General features: G+C 43.8%; 1 protein-coding gene across 7 annotated transcripts in view; it reads right to left on the reverse strand.

Moving 5' to 3' along the window:
- elmo1 (engulfment and cell motility 1 (ced-12 homolog, C. elegans)) overlaps positions 1 to 22,678 on the reverse strand; it is a 214,486-nt gene that overhangs the window by 97,735 nt on the left and 94,073 nt on the right. For 2 of the 7 annotated variants that reach the window (XM_071375190.1, XM_071375191.1), the window contains exons 5-14: positions 22,481 to 22,531; positions 18,404 to 18,573; positions 14,358 to 14,393; positions 12,111 to 12,210; positions 10,787 to 10,938; positions 8,488 to 8,566; positions 5,449 to 5,490; positions 4,980 to 5,030; positions 3,965 to 4,087; positions 1,081 to 1,209 (exon numbers count right to left, since the gene is read on the reverse strand). In XM_071375190.1, the coding sequence (XP_071231291.1) occupies positions 1,081 to 1,209; positions 3,965 to 4,087; positions 4,980 to 5,030; positions 5,449 to 5,490; positions 8,488 to 8,566; positions 10,787 to 10,938; positions 12,111 to 12,210; positions 14,358 to 14,393; positions 18,404 to 18,573; positions 22,481 to 22,531 (933 nt within the window). The remainder of the gene's footprint in view (positions 1 to 1,080; positions 1,210 to 3,964; positions 4,088 to 4,979; positions 5,031 to 5,448; positions 5,491 to 8,487; positions 8,567 to 10,786; positions 10,939 to 12,110; positions 12,211 to 14,357; positions 14,394 to 18,403; positions 18,574 to 22,480; positions 22,532 to 22,678) is intronic. The other 5 variants (XM_071375195.1, XM_071375196.1, XM_071375192.1 and 2 more) reach the window with 3 other exon arrangements.

A 22,678-nucleotide genomic window follows, 5' to 3' on the forward strand; every position in this document is an offset into this window, starting at 1 on the left:
TGGATACGACAGCGATATGCCACAGCTCATAAACTTGAGCTCTCTCTCTCTCTCGCTACTACCTCTCTCTCGCTACTACCTCTCTCTCTCTACTACCTCTCTCTCTCTACTACCTCTCTCTCTCTACTACCTCTCTCTCTCTACTACCTCTCTCTCTCTACTACCTCTCTCTCTCTACTACCTCTCTCTCTACTACCTCTCTCTCTACTACCTCTCTCTCTACTACCTACTCTCTCTCTCTACTACCTCTCTCTCTCTACTACCTCTCTCTCTCTCTCTCTACTCCTCTCTCTCTCTCTCTCTCTCTCTACTACCTCTCTCTCTCTCTCTCTCTCTACCTCTCTCTCTCTCTCTACTACCTCTCTCTCTCTACTACCTCTCTCTCTCTCTCTACTACCTCTCTCTCTCTACTACCTCTCTCTCTCTCTACTACCTCTCTCTCTCTCTCTACTACCTCTCTCTCTCTCTCTACTACCTCTCTCTCTCTCTCTACTACCTCTCTCTCTCTCTCTCTACTACCTCCTTTTAGACACCGGGAGGCAGCACAGAGCAACATGTCAGTTTCTAAAACAATTAACAACAGTACTCAGGGAGAAGGGCTTGTTTTCTTTCTTCATCTCCACCCTGCGGTAGCTGTGTGTGTGAGTATGCAATTTAGCATAGCTGCATTCTGCTGTAGTCCTCTGTGTGTGTGTGTGTACTGTCTGTAAGGCTGTAAAGCCAGAGGGTTAGAGTGTGTCTGTGTGTAGTTTTGTATCACGCCACACATACACAGGGCTGGATTCAGCTGCCATGCCATCCCCTTATCTGACAGTGTCCCAGTCCTCTCCCTACTAGTTATTATTTATTTTAATTTTAAAAAAGAGCTCCACTACTGAAGAACATGTCTTGCCTATGGGTCTGCTATACCGACACCAAAAACGAATCTAGTAAGTCCAACAGCGGAGGTTTTGGGGATGCAGAGGCTCAAACATTATTCTTGTGACTTACAATGAAGCCCAGTTTTGCAGATGTTTGTGTGTGTGTGTGACTTACAATGAAGCCCAGTTTTGCAGATGTTTGTGTGTGTGTGTGACTTACAATGAAGCCCAGCTTCTTGTAGTCCCGGGTGTACATGGACTTCCTCTTCTCGATGCTGCCACTGTTGTTCGGCTCACACTCCACGTCGAACGCAATTCTGCGCAGCTCAAAGATGATGTCTCTTTGGGCCTAGGCAGACATAAGAGGAAAAAACATTCAGATTTAAATAGACAGTAAAAACAACAAAACATAACAAAACATAAGCATTATTCTAAAGTAAGTGGTTTGTTACAGAGAACTTTCACTGGTATTTCTCAGGTAGAGAGAGAGAACGGGGGGGAGGGGGTTTGGAACCAAAAATATATACAGTTTTGATATCACTGGTAATTAGTAACCAGGTCATAGTACTATCTCTGCTGCATCCCTAGTAATAAATGATGTGGTTATCTGTGGGGATAAAAGGCAACGTTGTGCTGCCCGCTTCATTGACCTGTCAAAGGCTTTCCATACTGTTGATCACTCACTGCTAATTCAGAGGCTTTTCATACTGTTAATCACTCACTGTTAATTCAGAGGCTTTCCATACTGTTGATCACTCACTGTTAATTCAGAGGCTTTCCATACTGTTGATCACTCACTGCTAATTCAGAGGCTTTCCATACTGTTGATCACTCACTGCTAATTCAGAGGCTTTTCATACTGTTAATCACTCACTGTTAATTCAGAGGCTTTCCATACTGTTGATCACTCACTGTTAATTCAGAGGCTTTCCATACTGTTGATCACTCACTGCTAATTCAGAGGCTTTCCATACTGTTGATCACTCACTGCTAATTCAGAGGCTTTCCATACTGTTGATCACTCACTGCTAATTCAGAGGCTTTCCATACTGTTGATCACTCACTGCTAATTCAAAGGCTTTCCATACTGTTTATCACTCACTGCTAATTCAGAGGCTTTCCATACTGTTGATCACTCACTGTTAATTCAGAGGCTTTCCATACTGTTGATCACTCACTGCTAATTCAGAGGCTTTCCATACTGTTGATCACTCACTGTTAATTCAGAGGCTTTCCATACTGTTGATCACTCACTGCTAATTCAGAGGCTTTCCATACTGTTGATCACTCACTGCTAATTCAGAGGCTTTCCATACTGTTGATCACTCACTGCTAATTCAGAGGCTTTCCATACTGTTGATCACTCACTGCTAATTCAAAGGCTTTCCATACTGTTTATCACTCACTGCTAATTCAGAGGCTTTCCATACTGTTGATCACTCACTGTTAATTCAGAGGCTTTCCATACTGTTGATCACTCACTGCTAATTCAGAGGCTTTCCATACTGTTCATCACTCACTGCTAATTCAGAGGCTTTCCATACTGTTGATCACTCACTGCTAATTCAAAGGCTTTTCATACTGTTGATCACTCACTGCTAATTCAGAGGCTTTCCATACTGTTGATCACTCACTGCTAATTCAGAGGCTTTCCATACTGTTGATCACTCACTGCTAATTCAGAGGCTTTCCATACTGTTGATCACTCACTGCTAATTCAGAGGCTTTCAATACTGTTGATCACTCACTGCTAATTCAGAGGCTTTCCATACTGTTGATCACTCACTGCTAATTCAGAGGCTTTTCATACTGTTGATCACTCACTGTTAATTCAGAGGCTTTCCATACTGTTGATCACTCACTGCTAATTCAGAGGCTTTCCATACTGTTGATCACTCACTGTTAATTCAGAGGCTTTCCATACTGTTGATCACTCACTGTTAATTCAGAGGCTCTCCTCAATTGGCCTAGACCAGGCTGTATGTAACTGGTTTAAAAATGACTTGACAGATAGAACTCAATATGTATCTACTGATGGTGTTAAATCAGATTTCCTGGATATTACGAAAGGTGTCCCGCATGGGTTGATTCTGCATCCTGTAATTCTTACTGTTTACAATAACAATATTGACTTGTCCGTAAAGAATTGTAACCTGCACCTGTATGATATTTCCCCCACGGTTGACCAGGCTCTATCTGAACTACAGTCAACCTTTATTGTATTACAGACATTTGTTATTGACCTGCAATTAGTACTAAATGCAGGTAAAACTAAATATATGTTCTCTAGAGCGCATAAAAAGACGTCTGATGATTTAAGCATATGTACTTTGGATGGTGTCCATATTGATACTGTCCCTACTTACAAATATCTGGGCATCTAGATAGATGAAAAGCTGTCATTTAAAAAGTACATTGATGAGTTAGTTAAGAAGCTGAGAATAAAAATGGGCTTCTTCTGTAGAAATAGGTCCTGCCACTCACTAAATAGTTCCTATCGGTCCTAGACTATGGCGACATCCTCTATATGAACGCAGCTGTCACCTCATTAAAGCCGTTAGATGCAGTTTATCATAGCGCGCTGTGCTTTATTATGGGCGACACTTTTAGTATTCATCACTGCATTCTCTACCAGAAAGTTGGTCGGTCCTCTTTGATGTCACGTAGGTTGATACATTGCTGTTTTCATTTATAAAGCCCTTTTACAAATAGTCCCACTGTACCTAACATCATTACTAAACTTTAGACAGACAGGTCACCACACCCGGTCTCAGGGATAGCTAACTCTAGAAATTCCTTTGGTCTCCATTGAGTTGGGTACATGTAGTGTTCGTGATCTTGCACCTCATTTGTGGATTGATCTTAAAAATGTTCTTCAATTTGATTCAGAAAGCTGATTGAGGACCTTATTACTGATTAATGTTTTAGTTTTTTATGTTTTTCTTTCTGCTTGCATTTTGTATTTATATTTCGATGTGTGTATTTTCTGTAATTTATGTAATTCAGGGCTCATCTGTAAAAATACTATTTGATAAGGCCTATGGCTTTTAAAATGTGATCAACAACTCAAGGGAAATTGAGTTGAGGGGGCTACTGTACTGGACCTGGTCCTGAGGGTCCATCTTGGTCATCATGCGGTCCTCTAAGAGGTTAAAGGTCAGGACCTGCAGCACATACAGCTGGTGGGCCATTTCATCATTGATTGGCTTAGGGCTCCGGATCACATTCTAGAGGAGAGAGGGAGAAAAAGAGAGAGAGAAGAAGAGACAAATAATAAAAAATATAAAAATTAACAGGGATATAGAAAGTAAAGAGAGAGAAAGAGGGGGGGAGGAAAGAGAGGAAGGCAGAGAGAGAGAGAGGAAGGCAGAGAGAGACAGAGAGAGAAAGGCAGCGAGAGAGAGAAAAGCAGGCAGAGAGAGGGGCAGAGAGAGAGAGAAAGGCAGAGAGAGAGAGAAAGGCAGAGAGAGAGAAAGAGAGAGTGAGAGAGAGAAAGGCAGAGAGAGAGAAAGGCAGAGAGAGAGAAAGGCAGAGAAGAGAAAGGCAGAGAGAAGAGAGAGAAAGGCAGAGAGAGGGAGAGAGAGAGCGAGCAAAAGGCAGAGAGAGAGAGAGCGAGCGAAAGGCAGAGAGAGAGAGAGCGAGCAAAAGGCAGAGAGAGAGAGAGCGAGCAAAAGGCAGAGAGAGAGAGAGAGCGAGCAAAAGGCAGAGAGAGAGAGAGAGAGCAAAAGGCAGAGAGAGAGAGAGAGCAAAAGGCAGAGAGAGAGAGAGAGAGCAAAAGGCAGAGAGAGAGAGAGTGATTCTCATTTTTACATTGTAAACAAGCTTTGGCAATATGTACATTGTTACGTCATGCCAATAAAGCAAATTGAATTGAATTGGAGAGAGCAAAAGGCAGAGAGAGAGAGCGAGCAAAAGGCAGAGAGAGAGAGAAAGGCAGAGAGAGAGAGAGAGAAAGGCAGACACATTTGTAAGACGTTTGCGAGTGTGACATTTCTCTGTGATATGATATCACATTGGAGCTGTGCGATAAACAGGAAGCGAGGGAACAAGAGAGAAAGATTAAAACCAGTGATGCAGAGAAGAGGTACAGATGGAGGGCATATGACTAGACACACTTACACTCAGTATGATGGAACGCAGCTGCTTCTGGGCTAGAATATGGGCCATCTCCTACACACACACATACACAGAAAGAGAGAGAGACAGAGAGAGAGGCAGAGAGAATGGAGCGAGAGAGACAGGAGAGGGAGAGAGGAAGAGAGAGGAGAGAGAAAGAAAAGAAGAGAGAGGAGGAGGGAGAGGGGAGAAAGTAAGTCAGGTATATTATAATATACATATCCATTACACAGAAAACTCGTTTTACTTTCAGGAAGCTCTATATCAAAATAAAGGTGGATGATGGACAGAAAATATAAATGTTCTTGGTGGAGACACTATAAACTTCCGGAGAGACCAAAAAGTGTCTCTCAGTCTCAGTTTGATGAGTTAGACCTCCCAGCCAGTGGTGGTTGATATAAGGCACGACCATTTTAATGACACACTTCATCTACTGGAGGCTAGAAAAGGTCGCTAATCAAAGTACACTTACTGTCAGAGGACAATCAAGGATGTTCACACTGCTCTCATCAAACTACCATTACGAGTGCAGTGAGGAAAGAAGAGTCAGACAGAGAGAGAGAAGAAGGGGGTGAGTCGAGACAGAAAAAAGGAAGAGAAGTGAAAAGGCAGATTTTTGTTAGTGGTGCAGATCATTATGACAGCTATGCTGTGTAGCAGTTATCTTCCTCCCCCTGATCCTAAAAAAAAATAAAGCCAAACCCTTTGGTTCCCATTAGATTGTGGACTATTGTGTGTCACCCTTCTAGTGAAATGATGCTCCTGCACATGCTGACCTTCTTCTATACAGCTTACAACACAGAAATGTAACGCAGTACTGCAGGGATCATCAGCTAGACTCAGCCGTGGGACAATTATTTCTTAAGGGGATGGTCAGGGGGCCGGAACAAAATTACAAATCATTTGTAGACTGCGGAAGAAGCCCAAACAGATATAATATTTGACTTAAACATAATCATTTCAAACCTGGCTTACATTTGTATACGATCCAAAATTAAAATCATTTGCCGCTGATTTGCTGGTGTTTTTACAGTCGTATGTCCAAAAATGTAAATATCTATCTATCAATTTTTTTTGCTCAGAAAACTTGCGGTGCCAAAAAAATAAAAAAAGACCCGCGAGCCGCCAGTTGAGGAACCCTGCAGTAATGAGTCTAAAAAGGTATGCTGATAAAAGGTATACCACTTTTATTTGTGCTTTAGTGTAGAATAGATTGCAAATCAATGTTACACAAAAAAACATAAAATGAGCATGTGAGGAACAAAAGTGAGGATTCTTTTTCATCTTCCACCTAATGTGCTGCGGAGGAAGGGAGTGTGTATCGTTAACACTGTTTCACTCTATTGGGAGGGCCTACTGATGACAGCTAGGCCTTGTCTGATTGGTTAGAGCCCGGCGTGTAATAGGCTAGCCCACGGAGAAGAACGGTGGGTGACGTCATCGGAGCTGAGAGAGGGTGTGCATCCCAAAAGGCATCCTATTCCCTTTATAGTGTACTACTTTTGACAAGGGCCCATCTTTATCTCTACTGAGCAGAGGTAGAGGGGAACGCTTATCGCCCTATAAAGGAGACGTATTACTGCACTGTTTAAGGCAAGGACGAAAGGGACAAACAAGGATACGTATACCCCACCACCCCCAATCTGTCGATGTGCCCTTGAGCAAGGCACTCAACCCTAATTTCTCCAGGGTTTTCAGCCACGTTGATGGCTGACCCAGGCCCTGACCCCACACTACGAGGGTGTTTCAGAAAGGGATATGCACACCCTTGTCTGAAATGTAAGGCATGTTTTGAACTTGTTGTACCAGTCCCGTCCATCGGAGTCAGCAGAAGGGAGATTGGACTGAACCCTTTCGCTCTCTGATGCATATGAATCAGTCCAAGATTCAGAATGCATTTATCCTTCCTGCCACCCACAGCCACCCACAACAATGTTCCCCACAATAAGAGACAAAGGTGTGTGTGTGTGTGTGTATGAGTATATATGACTGTGTATGAGTGTGTGTGAGCACGCGTGTGTATGTATGAGCGTTCATGTGTGTGTGTGGCTGTGCGTGCGTGTATATGTGTGTGTGTGGCTGTGCGTGCGTGTATATGAGGGTGTGTGGCTGTGCGTGCGTGTATATGAGGGTGTGTGGCTGTGCGTGCGTGTATATGAGGGTGTGTGGCTGTGCGTGCGTGTATATGAGGGTGTGTGGCTGTGCGTGCGTGTATATGAGGGTGTGTGGCTGTGCGTGTATATGAGGGTGTGTGGCTGTGCGTGTATATGAGGGTGTGTGGCTGTGCGTGTATATGAGGGTGTGTGGCTGTGCGTGTATATGAGGGTGTGTGGCTGTGCAGTGTATATGAGGGTGTGTGGCTGTGCGTGTATATGAGGGTGTGTGGCTGTGCGTGTATATGAGGGTGTGTGGCTGTGAGTGTATATGCGGGTGTGTGGCTGTGAGTGTATATGAGGGTGTGTGGCTGTGCGTGTATATGAGGGTGTGTGGCTGTGCGTGTATATGAGGGTGTGTGGCTGTGAGTGTATATGAGGGTGTGTGGCTGTGAGTGTATATGAGGGTGTGTGGCTGTGAGTGTATATGAGGGTGTGTGGCTGTGCGTGTATATGAGGGTGTGTGGCTGTGCGTGTATATGAGGGTGTGTGGCTGTGCGTGTATATGAGGGTGTGTGGCTGTGCGTGTATATGAGGGTGTGTGGCTGTGCGTGTATGAGGGTGTGTGGCTGTGCGTGTATGAGGGTGTGTGGCTGTGCGTGTATGAGGGTGTGTGGCTGTGCGTGTATATGAGGGTGTGTGGCTGTGCGTGTATATGAGGGTGTGTGGCTGTGAGTGTATATGAGGGTGTGTGGCTGTGAGTGTATATGAGGGTGTGTGGCTGTGAGTGTATATGAGGGTGTGTGGCTGTGTGTGTATATGAGGGTGTGTGGCTGTGAGTGTATATGAGGGTGTGTGGCTGTGAGTGTATATGAGGGTGTGTGGCTGTGTGTGTATTTTCGGCTACTTCCGGCGCTACTTCCGGCGCCGAAAAGAGATGGCTGCCTCGCTTCGTGCTCCTTGGAAAATATGCAGTATTTTGTTTTTTTACGTGTTATTTCTTACATCGGTACCCCGGGTAATCTTAGGTTTCATTACATACAGTCGGGAGGAACTACTGAATATACGATTAACGTCAACTCATCATCGTTCCTACCAGGAATATGACTTTCCCGAAACGGATCCAGTGTCTTGCCTTCCACACAATACAATGGATCTGATCCCAGCCGGTGACCCTGTGCGACGCCGAAAAAGGGGAAAACGTGGCGGTCTCGTGGTCAGGCTTCGGAGACGGGCACATCGCGCTCCACTCCCTAGCATACTACTCGCCAATGTCCAGTCTCTTGAGAGGGTGTGTGGCTGTGTGTGTATATGAGGGTGTGTGGCTGTGCGTGTATATGAGGGTGTGTGGCTGTGAGTGTATATGAGGGTGTGTGTGTATATGAGGGTGTGTGTGTATATGAGGGTGTGTAACCTACCTGTCTCTTGTCCTCTGGGGCTTTGAGGAACAAGGCGTTAATCACAGCGATGGTGTAGGTCTGAATGTCCTGATCAGTCCTGTCATTAGATGGATAACAACAGAGAACCATGATAAATGTTATAGTAGTGGTAGTGTCTACAGTAGTAATGGTAGTGACTGGTTATAGTTATAGTAGTGGTAGTGTCTACAGTAGTAATAGTAGTGACTGGTTATAGTTATAGTAGTGGTAGTGTCTACAGTAGTAATGGTAGTGACTGGTTATAGTTACAGTAGTGGTAGTGTCTATAGTAGTAATGGTAGTGACTGGTTATAGTTATAGTAGTGTTAGTGTCTACAGTAGTAATGGTAGTGACTGGTTATAGTAGTGGTAGTGTCTACAGTAGTAATGGTAGTGACTGGTTATAGTTACAGTAGTGGTAGTGTCTACAGTAGTAATGGTAGTGACTGGTTATAGTTATAGTAGTGGTAGTGTCTACAGTAGTTGTGTGGATGTGGTCAGTAGTTGTGTGGATGAGGTCCGTTGTTGTGATCAGTAGGTGTGTAGACGTGGTCAGTAGTTGTGTGGATGTGGCCAGTAGTTGTGGTCAGTAGTTGTGTGGATGTGGTCAGTAGTTTTGGCCAGTAGTTGTGTGGGTGTGATCAGTAGTTTTGGCCAGTTGTTGTGTGAGTGTGGTCAGTAGTTGTGGTCAGTAGTTGTGTGGGTGTGGTCAGTAGTTGTGCGTGTGTGGTCAGTAGTTGTGGTCTGTAGTTGTGTGGATGTGGTCAGTAGTTGTGGTCAGCAGTTGTGTGGATGTGGTCAGTAGTTGTGGTCAGCATTTGTGTGGATGTGGTCAGTAGTTGTGGTCAGTAGCTGTGTGGATGTGGTCAGTAGTTGTGTGGATGTGGTCAGTAGTTGTGTGGATGTGGTCAGCAGTTGTGGTCAGTAGTTGTGGTCAGTAGTTGTGTGGATGTGGTCAGTAGTTGTGTGGGTGTGGTCAGCAGTTGTGGTCAGTAGTTGTGCGGATGTGGTCAGCAGTTGTGGTCAGTAGTTGTGTGGATGTGGTCAGTAGCTGTGTGGTTGTGGTCAGCAGTTGTGTGGATGTGGGCAGTAGCTGTGTGGATGTGGTCAGTAGTTGTGTGGATGTGGTCAGTAGTTTTGGCCAGTTGTTGTGTGGGTGTGGTCAGTAGTTGTGGCCAGTTGTTGTGTGGGCGTGGTCAGTAGTTGTGGCCAGTTGTTGTGTGGGTGTGGTCAGTAGTTGTGTGGATGTGGTCAGTAGCTGTGTGGATGGGGTCAGTAGCTGGGTGGATGGGGTCAGTAGTTGTGTGGGTGTGGTCAGTAGTTGTGTGGGTGTGGTCAGTAGTTGTGTGGGTGTGGTCAGTAGTTGTGGTCTGTAGTTGTGTGGATGTGGTCAGTAGTTGTGTGGATGTGGTCAGTAGTTGTGTGGATGTGGTCAGTAGTTGTGTGGATGTGGTCAGTAGTTGTGGTCAGTAGCTGTGTGGATGTGGTCAGTAGCTGGGTGGATGTGGTCAGTAGTTGTGTGTGTGTGGTCAGTAGTTGTGGTCTGTAGTTGTGTGGATGTGGTCAGTAGTTGTGGTCAGTAGCTGTGTGGATGTGGTCAGTAGCTGGGTGGATGTGGTCAGTAGTTGTGGGGATGTGGTCAGTAGCTGGGTGGATGTGGTCAGTAGCTGGGTGGATGTGGTCAGTAGCTGGGTGGATGTGGTCAGTAGCTGTGTGGATGTGGTCAGTAGTTGTGTGGATGTGGTCAGTAGTTGTGGTCAGTAGTTGTGTGGCTACTCAGCCATGTCGGTACTAATCACACTGGGCTGAACCTATTATACACTACACGTACAGGGATATAGGATGAATCCCAAATACCACCCTATTCCCTATGGGTCCTGGTCCAAGTACTATAAAAGGGAAACGGGTTTCATTTGGGACACATACACTTGATCTATCTGCCATGTTTCTCAATGTATTACGTTCCTGTTCTTTCTGTTACAGTACTTCCCAATCATGGACACTAGAGAGTTCATTAGATCAATAGAGATATATCAAGCGTCTTAGAGTAGGTGTGCTGACCTGGGATCAGTTTGGCCTTTTCGATCATAAGGAAAAAGGTTATATGGACATGGGGGACCTGATACTAGTTTAGCACTCCTACTCTGAGAAACTTGATACATATGGCCCCAAATCTATTTTGTCAAATCTTCCTATAGGTTAAAGAGTGTTTCACGGTAATCTGCAATTAGGGATAATTTATAATCTCAGGCATAAAATAATATAGCTGAGTGCAGTTGGCCGTGCGGCTCTCGCTCACCCCTGCAGATGGGGTATAAGCTGTCCGATGGTGATCTCTTGCGCCACCTTCTGGTAGAGGTCCTGACTGTTGAGCACCATGGACTCCAGAATGGCCAGGGACCGCTGCAGCACAGCCGTGTCCATGGCTGACTTGTTCACATAACCTGCAATCTGCAATAGAGAAGTGTTAGTAACTGACTAGAAGACACATAAAAATAAACAATAAGAGTCACATGGGGATTGTTATTCAGAGACTACATGGGCTCTATTTCAGAGGTATTTATTCAGAGACTACATGGGCTCTATTTCAGAGGTATTTATTCAGAGACTACATGGGCTCTATTTCAGAGGTATTTATTCAGAGACTACATGGGCTCTATTTCAGAGGTATTTATTCAGAGACTACATGGGCTCTATTTCAGAGGTATTTATTCAGAGACTACATGGGCTCTATTTCAGAGGTATTTATTCAGAGACTACATGGGCTCTATTTCAGAGGTATTTATTCAGAGACTAATGGGCTCTATTTCAGAGGTATTTATTCAGAGACTACATGGGCTCTATTTCAGAGGTATTTATTCAGAGACTACATGGGCTCTATTTCAGAGGTATTTATTCAGAGACTACATGGGCTCTATTTCAGAGGTATTTATTCAGAGACTACATGGGCTCTATTTCAGAGGTATTTATTCAGAGACTACATGGGCTCTATTTCAGAGGTATTTATTCAGAGACTACATGGGCTCTATTTCAGAGGTATTTATTCAGAGACTACATGGGCTCTATTTCAGAGGTATTTATTCAGAGACTACATGGGCTCTATTTCAGAGGTATTTATTCAGAGACTACATGGGCTCTATTTCAGAGGTATTTATTCAGAGACTACATGGGCTTTATTTCAGAGGTATTTATTCAGAGACTACATGGGCTCTATTTCAGAGGTATTTATTCAGAGACTACATGGGCTCTATTTCAGAGGTATTTAAAAAAAGTTTACAAAAACTTTAATATCATATCATTCCTGTGTATGGTATTACAAACATGTAATACTATACAAACAGTTTATAACATGCTTAATACATGTTATAAACTGTTTGAGAGCAGGCACCTTTCTAATTCATATTTTTCAGTTTGTTCATTCACATGATCCGCAATTCAACAGGACTTAGTTTGTTTGTGCACCTTCTTTCTCATTTAGCACATGGTTTTTACACATGATCTATAATACAACTTGATACTGGTTTGTTGGGGTACCTTCTTGATGAAGACGGCAGAAGAGCACACATACACAGCCCCGCCCACCACATAGCCCCGCCCACCACACACACTTAATGAGCAGGCACCTTCTTGATGAAAGCGACAGAGAAGGTATCCCAGGAGACGATGCCGTGGTCCATGAGCTCCACAAACGCTGTCAGCGTGAACGACAACAAGTCGCCGAAACTGAAACACAACAACAACAGCCAATAGAAACGTCTCTGCCACTGGTGCTGCCACGCGTATAGCTAAGCAGCCAAAAGGAGAGGAGAGGACAGGGTGAAGCCACAGCCAGGTATGCTGAGGGCACAGAAATGCGAGAGGAGAGGACGACTGCGGCTCCCGATGGGTCAGACAGATGACTCAGTCCTCCATGAACAACAGGAGGCGTCAGAGAGCCAGTAGGAGCCAGGCAGCGCAGGGGAGCAGAGCAACGTAGCTGGAGAGCATTCATTCATGAATCATTCCCATGCAGTTACTAGTAGATAGTTATTAGTAGAGGCTAGAGTTGTCATCAAAGGAGGACCAAGCAACATTATTTCCTGGAAGATTTTTATCCAATGGTCTGAAAGCAAAGTGTTTCAATTTGTTATACGTTGAATCACCAACAGAAGTTCACAGGAAAAACAGCCTACATAAATCTCATAGAAAAATACAAATGATATATATATATATAATATTTGGAAAATACTAATAAATGAAGATTATATAAATGAGTTGCTGTTTTTGACATTTTCAGAAATTCTTAACTGTGTGATTAGTCATGACAAAAACCTGAAATACTGTTTAAATCAAAACTGTGAAGCACACCTCTAGATATCATGTGGGAAATATTGTAAAATATTGCCCCCTGCAGTCAGATATTAATAGTGCTTCATATTTAATCAAGTTGGCCAATAGTCTCCAATGCGCGACTTGAAAGTAATCTTTAATATTCAAAAAAACATGCCATATGTACTTTTTAAGTACAAACACATTTCATAAACATAATTTAAAAAAATCTAAAAAAATATGTATATATGTAAAGAAATTCTACATGATAAATAATATAAAGTTCGTATAAACAAAACCCATTCTAACAAAGATTTGGCTAATAACACACTGGCAAGACCAGACCAATTACAGGCTTAGCAACATACAGTTAGTTCATGAACACATTTGGTCAATCACAGACAACATTATGGCTCACATCTCAGACACATTCAGTAGTAATACTTGATTAATGAGTAGTAGTTAGTCCACAGTCGGACTGGGGTGAGTAAGCGTTTGCACATGGCAGTGGGAAGTTACTTGATGTATGAAATGATCATGTAAATATAAGTACATGATTCTACTAAAATGATTCTAGGTAGGCCGTCATTGTAAATAAGAATTTGTTCTTAACGGACTTGCCTTGTTAAATAAAGGTTCATTAAAAATAAATACAATTCTAATGCTATAGACCTGTAACATTCTAAAAAAAAGTTGACTCATTTAAGATGTAAGAACGACATGTTGACAAGACCAAAGAATGTAACCCTACAGAATGATGTCTTTACACTACAGGGTGAGGACAGTGAAATGCAGAATATTCATATGAATAGGGTGTAAAGGACTGCCCAATTAACATCTCTAACAACCCACCACCACCACCACCACCACCTACAATTAAAGTTCCCATCAAATGGGGTGTATTCATTGGGGCAAACTGTAGCAAAACGTTTTGCGATTTAAAAAAGTTTTGGAACTAAAACAAGTGTTTCTAATTGTTTCTAAAAGTTCAGGTAGGTCCCTCCCCGTTTCAGCCTGTTTAGCTTCCGTTTGGTTACTAGTGAATACACCCTTTAACATCATTTTCTAAGTTTAGAACCAAGAAACCAAGAAGAATCTCGGAATTTGCTCTGTGAGTTTCCTTATGAATCGTTGTCATGGTGCTCTTCAAAACAACGTCCCACGTGAAACAAGAGTATGCGTTTAGTTCCCTTTGAACATCAACCAATCGCCCAATACCTCATGCAAAAATGTGAGAACAATGCTGATTCGGTTACATGGTACACAGAGGATGAGTCTCAAATATCAACCTATTCCCTATATAGGGCCTGGGCCCTGGTCAAAAGTAGTGCACTATGTAGGGAATAGGGTGCCATTTGGGATGTAGCCAGAAATAAACAATACAAACAAGTTTGATTTCAAGTTGAAAGCCAGCGATGGCAGCCATGTTGTTTCCCATCAGTTTAATAGAGTTTTGAATCATGCAGACTCAGTTGCCGGGTAGATTAGAGGGAAGAGTACAAAGCCAGTCAGGGTAGTTATCTGACTGGGGAGGGGAAGGGGAAGGGAAAGGGAGGGCTTACCATGGCTTCATTATCTTCTGTAGTTTCTGATAGCGTCTGCAAAGATTTAAGAAACTTTGGCATCAGAGGAGAACAATGACCACGGAAGAAGGGGCTCAAGTCATAGTAGACAGATGGAGGTTATGGTTAGACAATAGTCACATTGCCCAGGTGTGTTTGTGTGTGTCCGGTCTGTCACTGTAGCTTCTTTCTGATAAGACCAGAACAGGGGGCTGTATGGGATTTTCACAATGAATAAGGTCGCATGGACAGGAGAATCCTGATCCTAGACCAGCAGTCCTACTCTGAGATGCTTCATACATATGGCCCCAGAGCCCAGACACATGGAGGTTGGAGATGGACAGGACGTGAACAGAGTTTCACAGTGACAACTCAAATGTAGATCGCAACACAAGGCTGACTTGCTACAGTAACATGTGATACAATACAGGGAACAACACATTTGGCCAAACATAATTACACTGAGACCAAAGCCATAAAGATATACAGGGCTCTGGTTAACACAGGGGAATGGGTAGAGGTAAGATGGTGATAGAAGTGGAGGAGGATATTTGACCAAATAAACACACTCAAATAACACACATAGAGAGATAGACAGACACGCAAAGCCGAAGTATGGTTTGGGAAGCAGTTGGAGTCTGAGTCTAAGAAAGACAGACATACAAGACAAATAAGACAGAGAGACACAGACAGACAGACAGACAAGACAAACAAGACACAGACAGACAGACAGACAAGACAAACAAGACACAGACAGACACGACAGACAGACAGAGAGAGACACAGACAGAGACAGACAGAGACAGACAGAGACAGACAGAGACAGACAGAGACAGACAGAGACAGACAGAGACAGACAGAGACAGACAGACAGAGACACAGACAGACAGAGACACAGACAGAGACAGAGACAGAGACAGAGACAGAGACAGACAGTTACACAACAGGCTTTGCTTGCAAAGATGGCAACAAACTGACCAAAAATGGCCAACAATAAATTTAAACAACAAAAAGACAAAGTAAATCTCATGCGAGTAAATCTCATGAGAGACCTTAACATCATCTTGTTTTGTGATAAACCAGTAAGCTTGCTACAAAATTAACATTTCCCAGGGATCCAAAATGTTCGCCAGTTGACGTTGGTTCTACTGAACATTCTCAGCAGTTCAGGAATGTATCGGCTATGGTACTACACCAATAGGGGGCGCAAAACCGCTTTCAATCACTGATACAGTATCCCACATTAATACAGCATGTTGTCATGCCCCAGACTGGGATATTAGAAAGTACTGCTCCCTGGTGTCTCTTCTTGCTAAGCGTGTGAATGATCATATTACACTAGTCGGTCAGCAGGAATGTAGATGAGGATTGTAGATGATACACACACACGCCTGCACGTTCAAACTCCGGGGCTACGCTCTGTTGACGCAGGAGTAATCTACACAAAACATATTTAAAGAAAGAGGCCTGAGGTGGCAGTATGCATCATGGGGGAATTAAGTGGGCAGCACTGCTTATAAGAGCATGAAAGAGGTTAAATTATTAATAGAGAAATGAATATGCATTAAGAACATTTAAATCAAGATCACAAAATAAATAATTTTGTTTTAAAATGGCACAATCAATCTATACAGTAAAGGGAGACATGTATGTCAACACTACTATGGGCCCTGGTCTAAAGTAGTGCAATATATTAGGGAATAGGGTGTTGCTTGGGAGGCACACATTCTAAATGTAACTGCGGTGGGTCTTCACCTCCCCTGTACAAGAATGGAAGGTACTTATTGTAGAGGGGAGATACACTAACAGAATGGAAGGTTCTAGTTCTTATTGTAGAGGGGAGATACACTAACAGAATGGAAGGTTCTAGTTCTTATTGTAGAGGGGAGATACACTAACAGAATGGAAGGTTCTAGTTCTTATTGTAGAGGGGAGATACACTAACAGAATGGAAGATTCTAGTTCTTATTGTAGAGGGGAGATACACTAACAGAATGGAAGGTTCTAGTTCTTATCGTAGAGGGGAGATACACTAACAGAATGGAAGATTCTAGTTCTTATTGTAGAGGGGAGATACACTAACAGAATGGAAGGTTCTAGTTCTTATCGTAGAGGGGAGATACACTAACAGAATGGAAGGTTCTAGTTCTTATTGTAGAGGGGAGATACACTATAAGTAATTCCAAGTGTCAGAGTTAGATGAGTTCAGCTGTGCTCTCCAGTCAGAGAGAGTGTGTGTTTGGTCTATCAGAGAGAGTGTGTGTGTTTTGTCTATCAGAGAGAGTGTGTGTGTTTGGTCTATCAGAGAGAGTGTGTGTGTTTGGTCTATCAGTGAGAGTGTGTGTGTTTGGTCTATCAGTGAGAGTGTGTGTGTTTGGTCTATCAGAGAGAGTGTGTGTGTTTGGTCTATCAGAGAGAGTGTGTGTGTTTGGTCTATCAGAGAGAGTGTGTGTGTTTGGTCTATCAGAGAGAGTGTGTGTGTTTGGTCTATCAGAGAGAGAGTGTGTGTTTGGTCTATCAGAGAGAGAGTGTGTGTTTGGTCTATCAGAGAGAGAGTGTGTGTTTGGTCTATCAGAGAGAGAGTGTGTGTTTGGTCTATCAGAGAGAGAGTGTGTGTTTGGTCTATCAGAGAGAGAGTGTGTGTTTGGTCTATCAGAGAGAGAGTGTGTGTTTGGTCTATCAGAGAGAGTGTGTGTGTTTGGTCTATCAGAGAGAGAGTGTGTGTTTGTTCTATCAGAGAGAGTGTGTGTGTTTGGTCTATCAGAGAGAGTATGTGTTTGGTCTATCAGAGAGAGAGTGTGTGTTTGGTCTATCAGAGAGAGAGCGTGTGTTTGGTCTATCAGAGAGAGAGCGCGTGTTTGGTCTATCAGAGAGAGAGCGTGTGTTTGGTCTATCAGAGAGAGAGTGTGTGTTTGGTCTATCAGAGAGAGAGTATGTGTTTGGTCTATCAGAGAGAGAGTGTGTGTTTGGTCTATCAGAGAGAGTGTGTTTGTATCACGGCTGACCTTGCATGGTGATGGTGAAGCCCTTTGCATGTGAGCTGCTACTGACTGGGAAGTCTCTCTGGGCTGGGGAGGCTTAATGAGGATGTCATGTAGCAGAACGCATATGTGTGTGTGTGTGTGTGTGTGTGTGTGTGTGTGTGTATATGTTTCAGACCACTGACGCCCTCTCAGCCAGTAAACGCTGTGTCCAGAGCCCCGGGCTAGCCTTTAATGAGGGTCTGCTGGGAAAGACAAGCATTTGGTTGGATTCAGGGCTGTTCAGTACAGTACAGTGCAAACAGCTATGGGTGACTGGAGACGGCTGACTGTGTGTGATTGAATGGGGGGGGTGTACGTGGGTGAGAAAGAGAGGGTGTGTGTGTGTGTGTCTTGCTTTGGCTGTGTGAGTCTCCAATGTGTGTTTTGACTCTGCAATCACACAGCATGACCCTGGCTCTCCTCTCCCTCCCTGGCTCTCCTCTCCCTCCCTGGCTCTCCTCTCCCTCCCTGGCTCTCCTCTCCCTCCCTGGCTCTCCTCTCCCTCCCTGGCTCTCCTCTCCCTCCCTGGCTCTCCTCTCCCTCCCTGGCTCTCCTCTCCCTCCCTGGCTCCCCTCTCCCTCCCTGGCTCTCCTCTCCCTCCCTGGCTCTCTGGGTTTCTGTCAGTGGGACTGTGAGCTCAAACTGCCCCCTTCCCCTCCTCTCACCCTGCCTCCTCTCCCCATGGGGTTCCAGTCAACATCACGGAGGAGAAACTCCACCTCAGCAAAACGCCACTTCCTGCCCTCGCCGTAACCTTCTGCTGAGACAGAGACCGCTTCCAAAATGGCACCCTATTACCTACAGTACTTTTGCCCTGAACCCTATTGGCCCTGCATAAAAAGTAGTGTACTATATAGGGAATATGATGCCATCTGGGACACAGACAGCTTACCAGGCCCAAAGCCCAGTGAGACAAGCAGGCAGACCACCATTTAAGAGAACACTGCTTGGGAATGAGGTGGGGCTGCCGGAAAAGACAGAATAAAAGAAGGGAAAGGAGGAGAGGAGAGAGGAAGTACGTACTCTGTGCCGCTCTCCACCATCTGTGTGAGCAGTGAGATGCCGTCCAGGTTGATGAACTCCTGGGCGAAGGTGACGTCTCTGGAAGAGTTGGCCAGGTCCTTCAGAGCCTCCAGCTTGGCATCCATACTGGATGACTGGATCCTCTCGTGGAGCTGGGCCGCTGTCTGAGACTGGAGGGGAGGGGGAGACACCCGGGGAGAGGGCAGAGACAGGGGTTATACACCGGATATACACTGAGTGTACAAAACATTAAGAACACCTGCTCTATCCATGACAGACTGACCAGGTGATTCCAGGTAAAACTACGATCCCTTATTGATGTCACTTCAATCAGCGTAGACAAAGGGGAGGAGACAGGTTAAAGAAGGATTTTTAAGCCTCGAGACAATTGAGACATGGATTGTGTATGTGTGCCATTCAAAGGGTGAATGGACACGATAAAATCTTTAAGTGCCTTTGAACGGGGTATGGTAGTAGGTGCCAGGCGCAACGGTTGTGTCAAGAACGGCAACACAGCTGGGTTTTTTACACTCAACAGTTTCCTGTGTGTATCAAGAATGGTCCACCACCCAAAGGACATCCAGCCAACTTGACACAACTGTGGGAAACATGGGCCAGCATCCCTTTCGACACCCTGTTGAGTCCATGCCCTGACAAATTGAGTCTGTTCTGAGGTCAAAAGGGGGCAGGGGGGTGTTTTGGGGTGCAACTCAATATTAGGAAGGTGTTCTTAATATTTTGTACACTCAGTGTACGTACGTATGTGTATATGGGCACATACATACTGTGCTGACAGTGAAATTATACAATGACTATGAGGTTAAAGTGCAGACTGTCAGCTTTAATTTGAGGGTATTTTCAATCATATCAGGTGAACTGTTTAGAAATTACATAACTTTTTGTACATAGTCCCTACATTTTAGGGGACCAAAAGTATTGGGTTAAATTCACTTATGTGTATTAAAGTAGTCAAAAGTTTAGTATTTGGTCCCTTATTCCTAGCACGCAATGATTACATCAAGCTTGTGACTCCTCAAACTTGTATGCATTTGCAGTTTGTTTTGGTTGAGTTTCAGATTATTTTGTGGCCAAATAATGAATCCAGCAAATAAATCCAACAAATATGTAGAGTCACAAGCTTAATGTAGTCATTGCATGCTATGAGTACAGAGCCAAAACAAACAAATGCGTCACTGTCCCAAAACTTTTGGAGCTGACCGTATTTCCACTGTACATAGGGTCGAGTCAGGGGTAATAGAAAAGACAGCTGTCTGAGACTGGCGTCAAAAGGTTGCATGGGTACCTGTTTGTGCCACTCCTTGTCATGCCAAACATGATGACACAAACAAACTAGTACCCAGACTAGTCAAAAGGAGAGAGAAAATAGTACCCACTCACTCTGCCCGGAGTAGGTGAAAACGTGCTTTGGTGATGAAATTTCACCTCCTTATGTTACATTTACCAAGGCAAATATGATTCTTCATGTTCTGAATCGTTCCGTGGGGTCTTTCTCTAAAATATCATTAACATCATAACCAAAAAGTCGGATTTCGTAACCTAATACAGCTGATAATAAGCACTGAGCTCTAACGGAGCGGTGCCGCTTTATCCCAGCAACGTTTGAGGAGTTTACATGTTGCGGTAGTCGTTTGAGGAGTTTACATGTTGCGGTAGTCGTTTGAGGAGTTTACATGTTGCGGTAGTCGCTTGAGGAGTTTACATGTTGCGGTAGTCGCTTGAGGAGTTTACATGTTGCGGTAGTCGCTTGAGGAGTTTACATGTTGCGGTAGTCGCTTGAGGAGTTTACATGTTGCGGTAGTCGTTTGAGGAGTTTACATGTTGCGGTAGTCGTTTGAGGAGTTTACATGTTGCGGTAGTCGTTTGAGGAGTTTACATGTTGCGGTAGTCGTTTGAGGAGTTTACATGTTGCGGTAGTCGTTTGAGGAGTTTACATGTTGCGGTAGTCGTTTGAGGAGTTTACATGTTGCGGTAGTCGTTTGAGGAGTTTACATGTTGCGGTAGTCGTTTGAGGAGTTTACATGTTGCGGTAGTCGTTTGAGGAGTTTACATGTTGCGGTAGTCGCTTGAGGAGTTTACATGTTGCGGTAGTCGCTTGAGGAGTTTACATGTTGCGGTAGTCGCTTGAGGAGTTTACATGTTGCGGTAGTCGTTTGAGGAGTTTACATGTTGCGGTAGTCGCTTGAGGAGTTTACATGTTGCGGTAGTCGTTTGAGGAGTTTACATGTTGCGGTAGTCGTTTGAGGAGTTTACATGTTGCGGTAGTCGTTTGAGGAGTTTACATGTTGCGGTAGTCGCTTGAGGAGTTTACATGTTGCGGTAGTCGCTTGAGGAGTTTACATGTTGCGGTAGTCGTTTGAGGAGTTTACATGTTGCGGTAGTCGTTTGAGGAGTTTACATGTTGCGGTAGTCGTTTGAGGAGTTTACATGTTGCGGTAGTCGCTTGAGGAGTTTACATGTTGCGGTAGTCGCTTGAGGAGTTTACATGTTGCGGTAGTCGTTTGAGGAGTTTACATGTTGCGGTAGTCGTTTGAGGAGTTTACATGTTGCGGTAGTCGCTTGAGGAGTTTACATGTTGCGGTAGTCGTTTGAGGAGTTTACATGTTGCGGTAGTCGCTTGAGGAGTTTACATGTTGCGGTAGTCATCTGCAAAGTCGTTTTAGGGGGTCACAAAAAGCTAAATTAGCATGTCACGTTTCACAGAGCTTGTTTTTGTTTGAAATCTTGAAAATGAAGAGGAATTTCATATGAATATGAAAAGTGTATACTAAAATATGAAATGTCTCAAAATCTATATCTATCTTACCTCTATATTGTTTTATATCCTGTGGATTCAAGAAGAAAGATGACCAGTTCAATGGTGAACCTGTCAGTTAGCCTTAATTCTCGCACAGCATCCAAACTAGCTGACGCAATGCTATTTTCCGGATTTTGTACCACTTTTTTCAGGCCTCCATTGATTTAGTCACCCCAATTCTTGCCATCCTACAAGGGTAAAAACGAATTGGTCAAAGGATGCGTTTTGATTGGACAACCTATAGAGTACAGTCTGGGCCTGGTAGCAGGGGGAAAGAGCGAGAGAGAGAGAGAGAGCGAGAGAGAGTGGGAACGCACGTGCGAGAGAGAGAGAGGGGGGGGGGGGGGGGGAGAGCAGGGTTACAGATGTAGGATCTTTGCAATGCAGAACATTCACAATAAGTAGTTTATTTGAGGAGGTTTAAAAAGGCTTCTGAAGTTTGTAATTTCAATTTTGAAATTTCATATTTGATTTTCCCTTACGAAAAATGTATCAACCCCTACAAAAATGTACATTAATTATAATCCACATAATAGTTCATATTTCCTGTTGCTGCAGGGTTATTTTCCTGCTGTAGCAAACTGGCTCAAAGAAAGATCCTACATCTATATACAGTTGTTGAGGTCTTGTGTGGATGGTGCTGCTAATCTATTATACAGTATGTATGCTAAATCAGGGCTTCTCCTTTTACAGTCATGTCATTAGCTTGGACTGTTATTGGCTTCAAGGGAGAAGCCAGGCCATAACAAGAATGCAGAGAAGGTGAAAACAAAAGAAATCTATCTAACCCTCAGAGTATACTGGAGCAGACGTTTCTGCATGGGCCCGTCTCCAGTGAATTTCCCCCTAACAGCAGACACTTTTCCAGGCCTCTCACCCTCTCTATCTATCCGAGGGATTAGAGGAAGAAGACGGGAGGGAGGCGGGGACAGGCGAGATTAAGATGTCATGATAGGGATGGCAGACACTCTCAGTCAAAATGCTCAGTATCTAACAACATCTTCATGTTACGAACAGGAAGGCAGGATGGCCGTGTAAGTTGAATGAGTCATTTAACTTAACCATAAAATGTGTCTTTACACTTAACCCTGAAATTTCCATTTACTCTGAAATGTGAGTTTCAACTTCACTGTTAAATGGAGAAAAGGTTAAAAATATCAAAAGAAGATTTAGCCTTATAACATGAAACTATTGGAGCTCAAAGACTCTTCCTCTTTCAATATGTTTTAGAACCACTTGATGAGTACATAACCAAAACTTACAGGAGATGTTGTTAGTCGCAGTATCGAACCATTCTTTATGTCATTGCGATTCTGCGGTGACAAGAAAAGGGACAACTTTGAGGTGTGATTTCAAACTTAACATACAATACACAAAGTTTTTCTGTTGAGTTGGAACATTAAAATCAATATGCATTGTTATGTTCAATATGACAGAGATAACAAGAAAGTAGATGCCAA

The sequence above is a fragment of the Salvelinus alpinus genome, chromosome 29, assembly GCF_045679555.1.
Source record: "Salvelinus alpinus chromosome 29, SLU_Salpinus.1, whole genome shotgun sequence".
In the NCBI taxonomy this organism is placed as follows: Eukaryota; Metazoa; Chordata; class Actinopteri; order Salmoniformes; family Salmonidae; genus Salvelinus; species Salvelinus alpinus.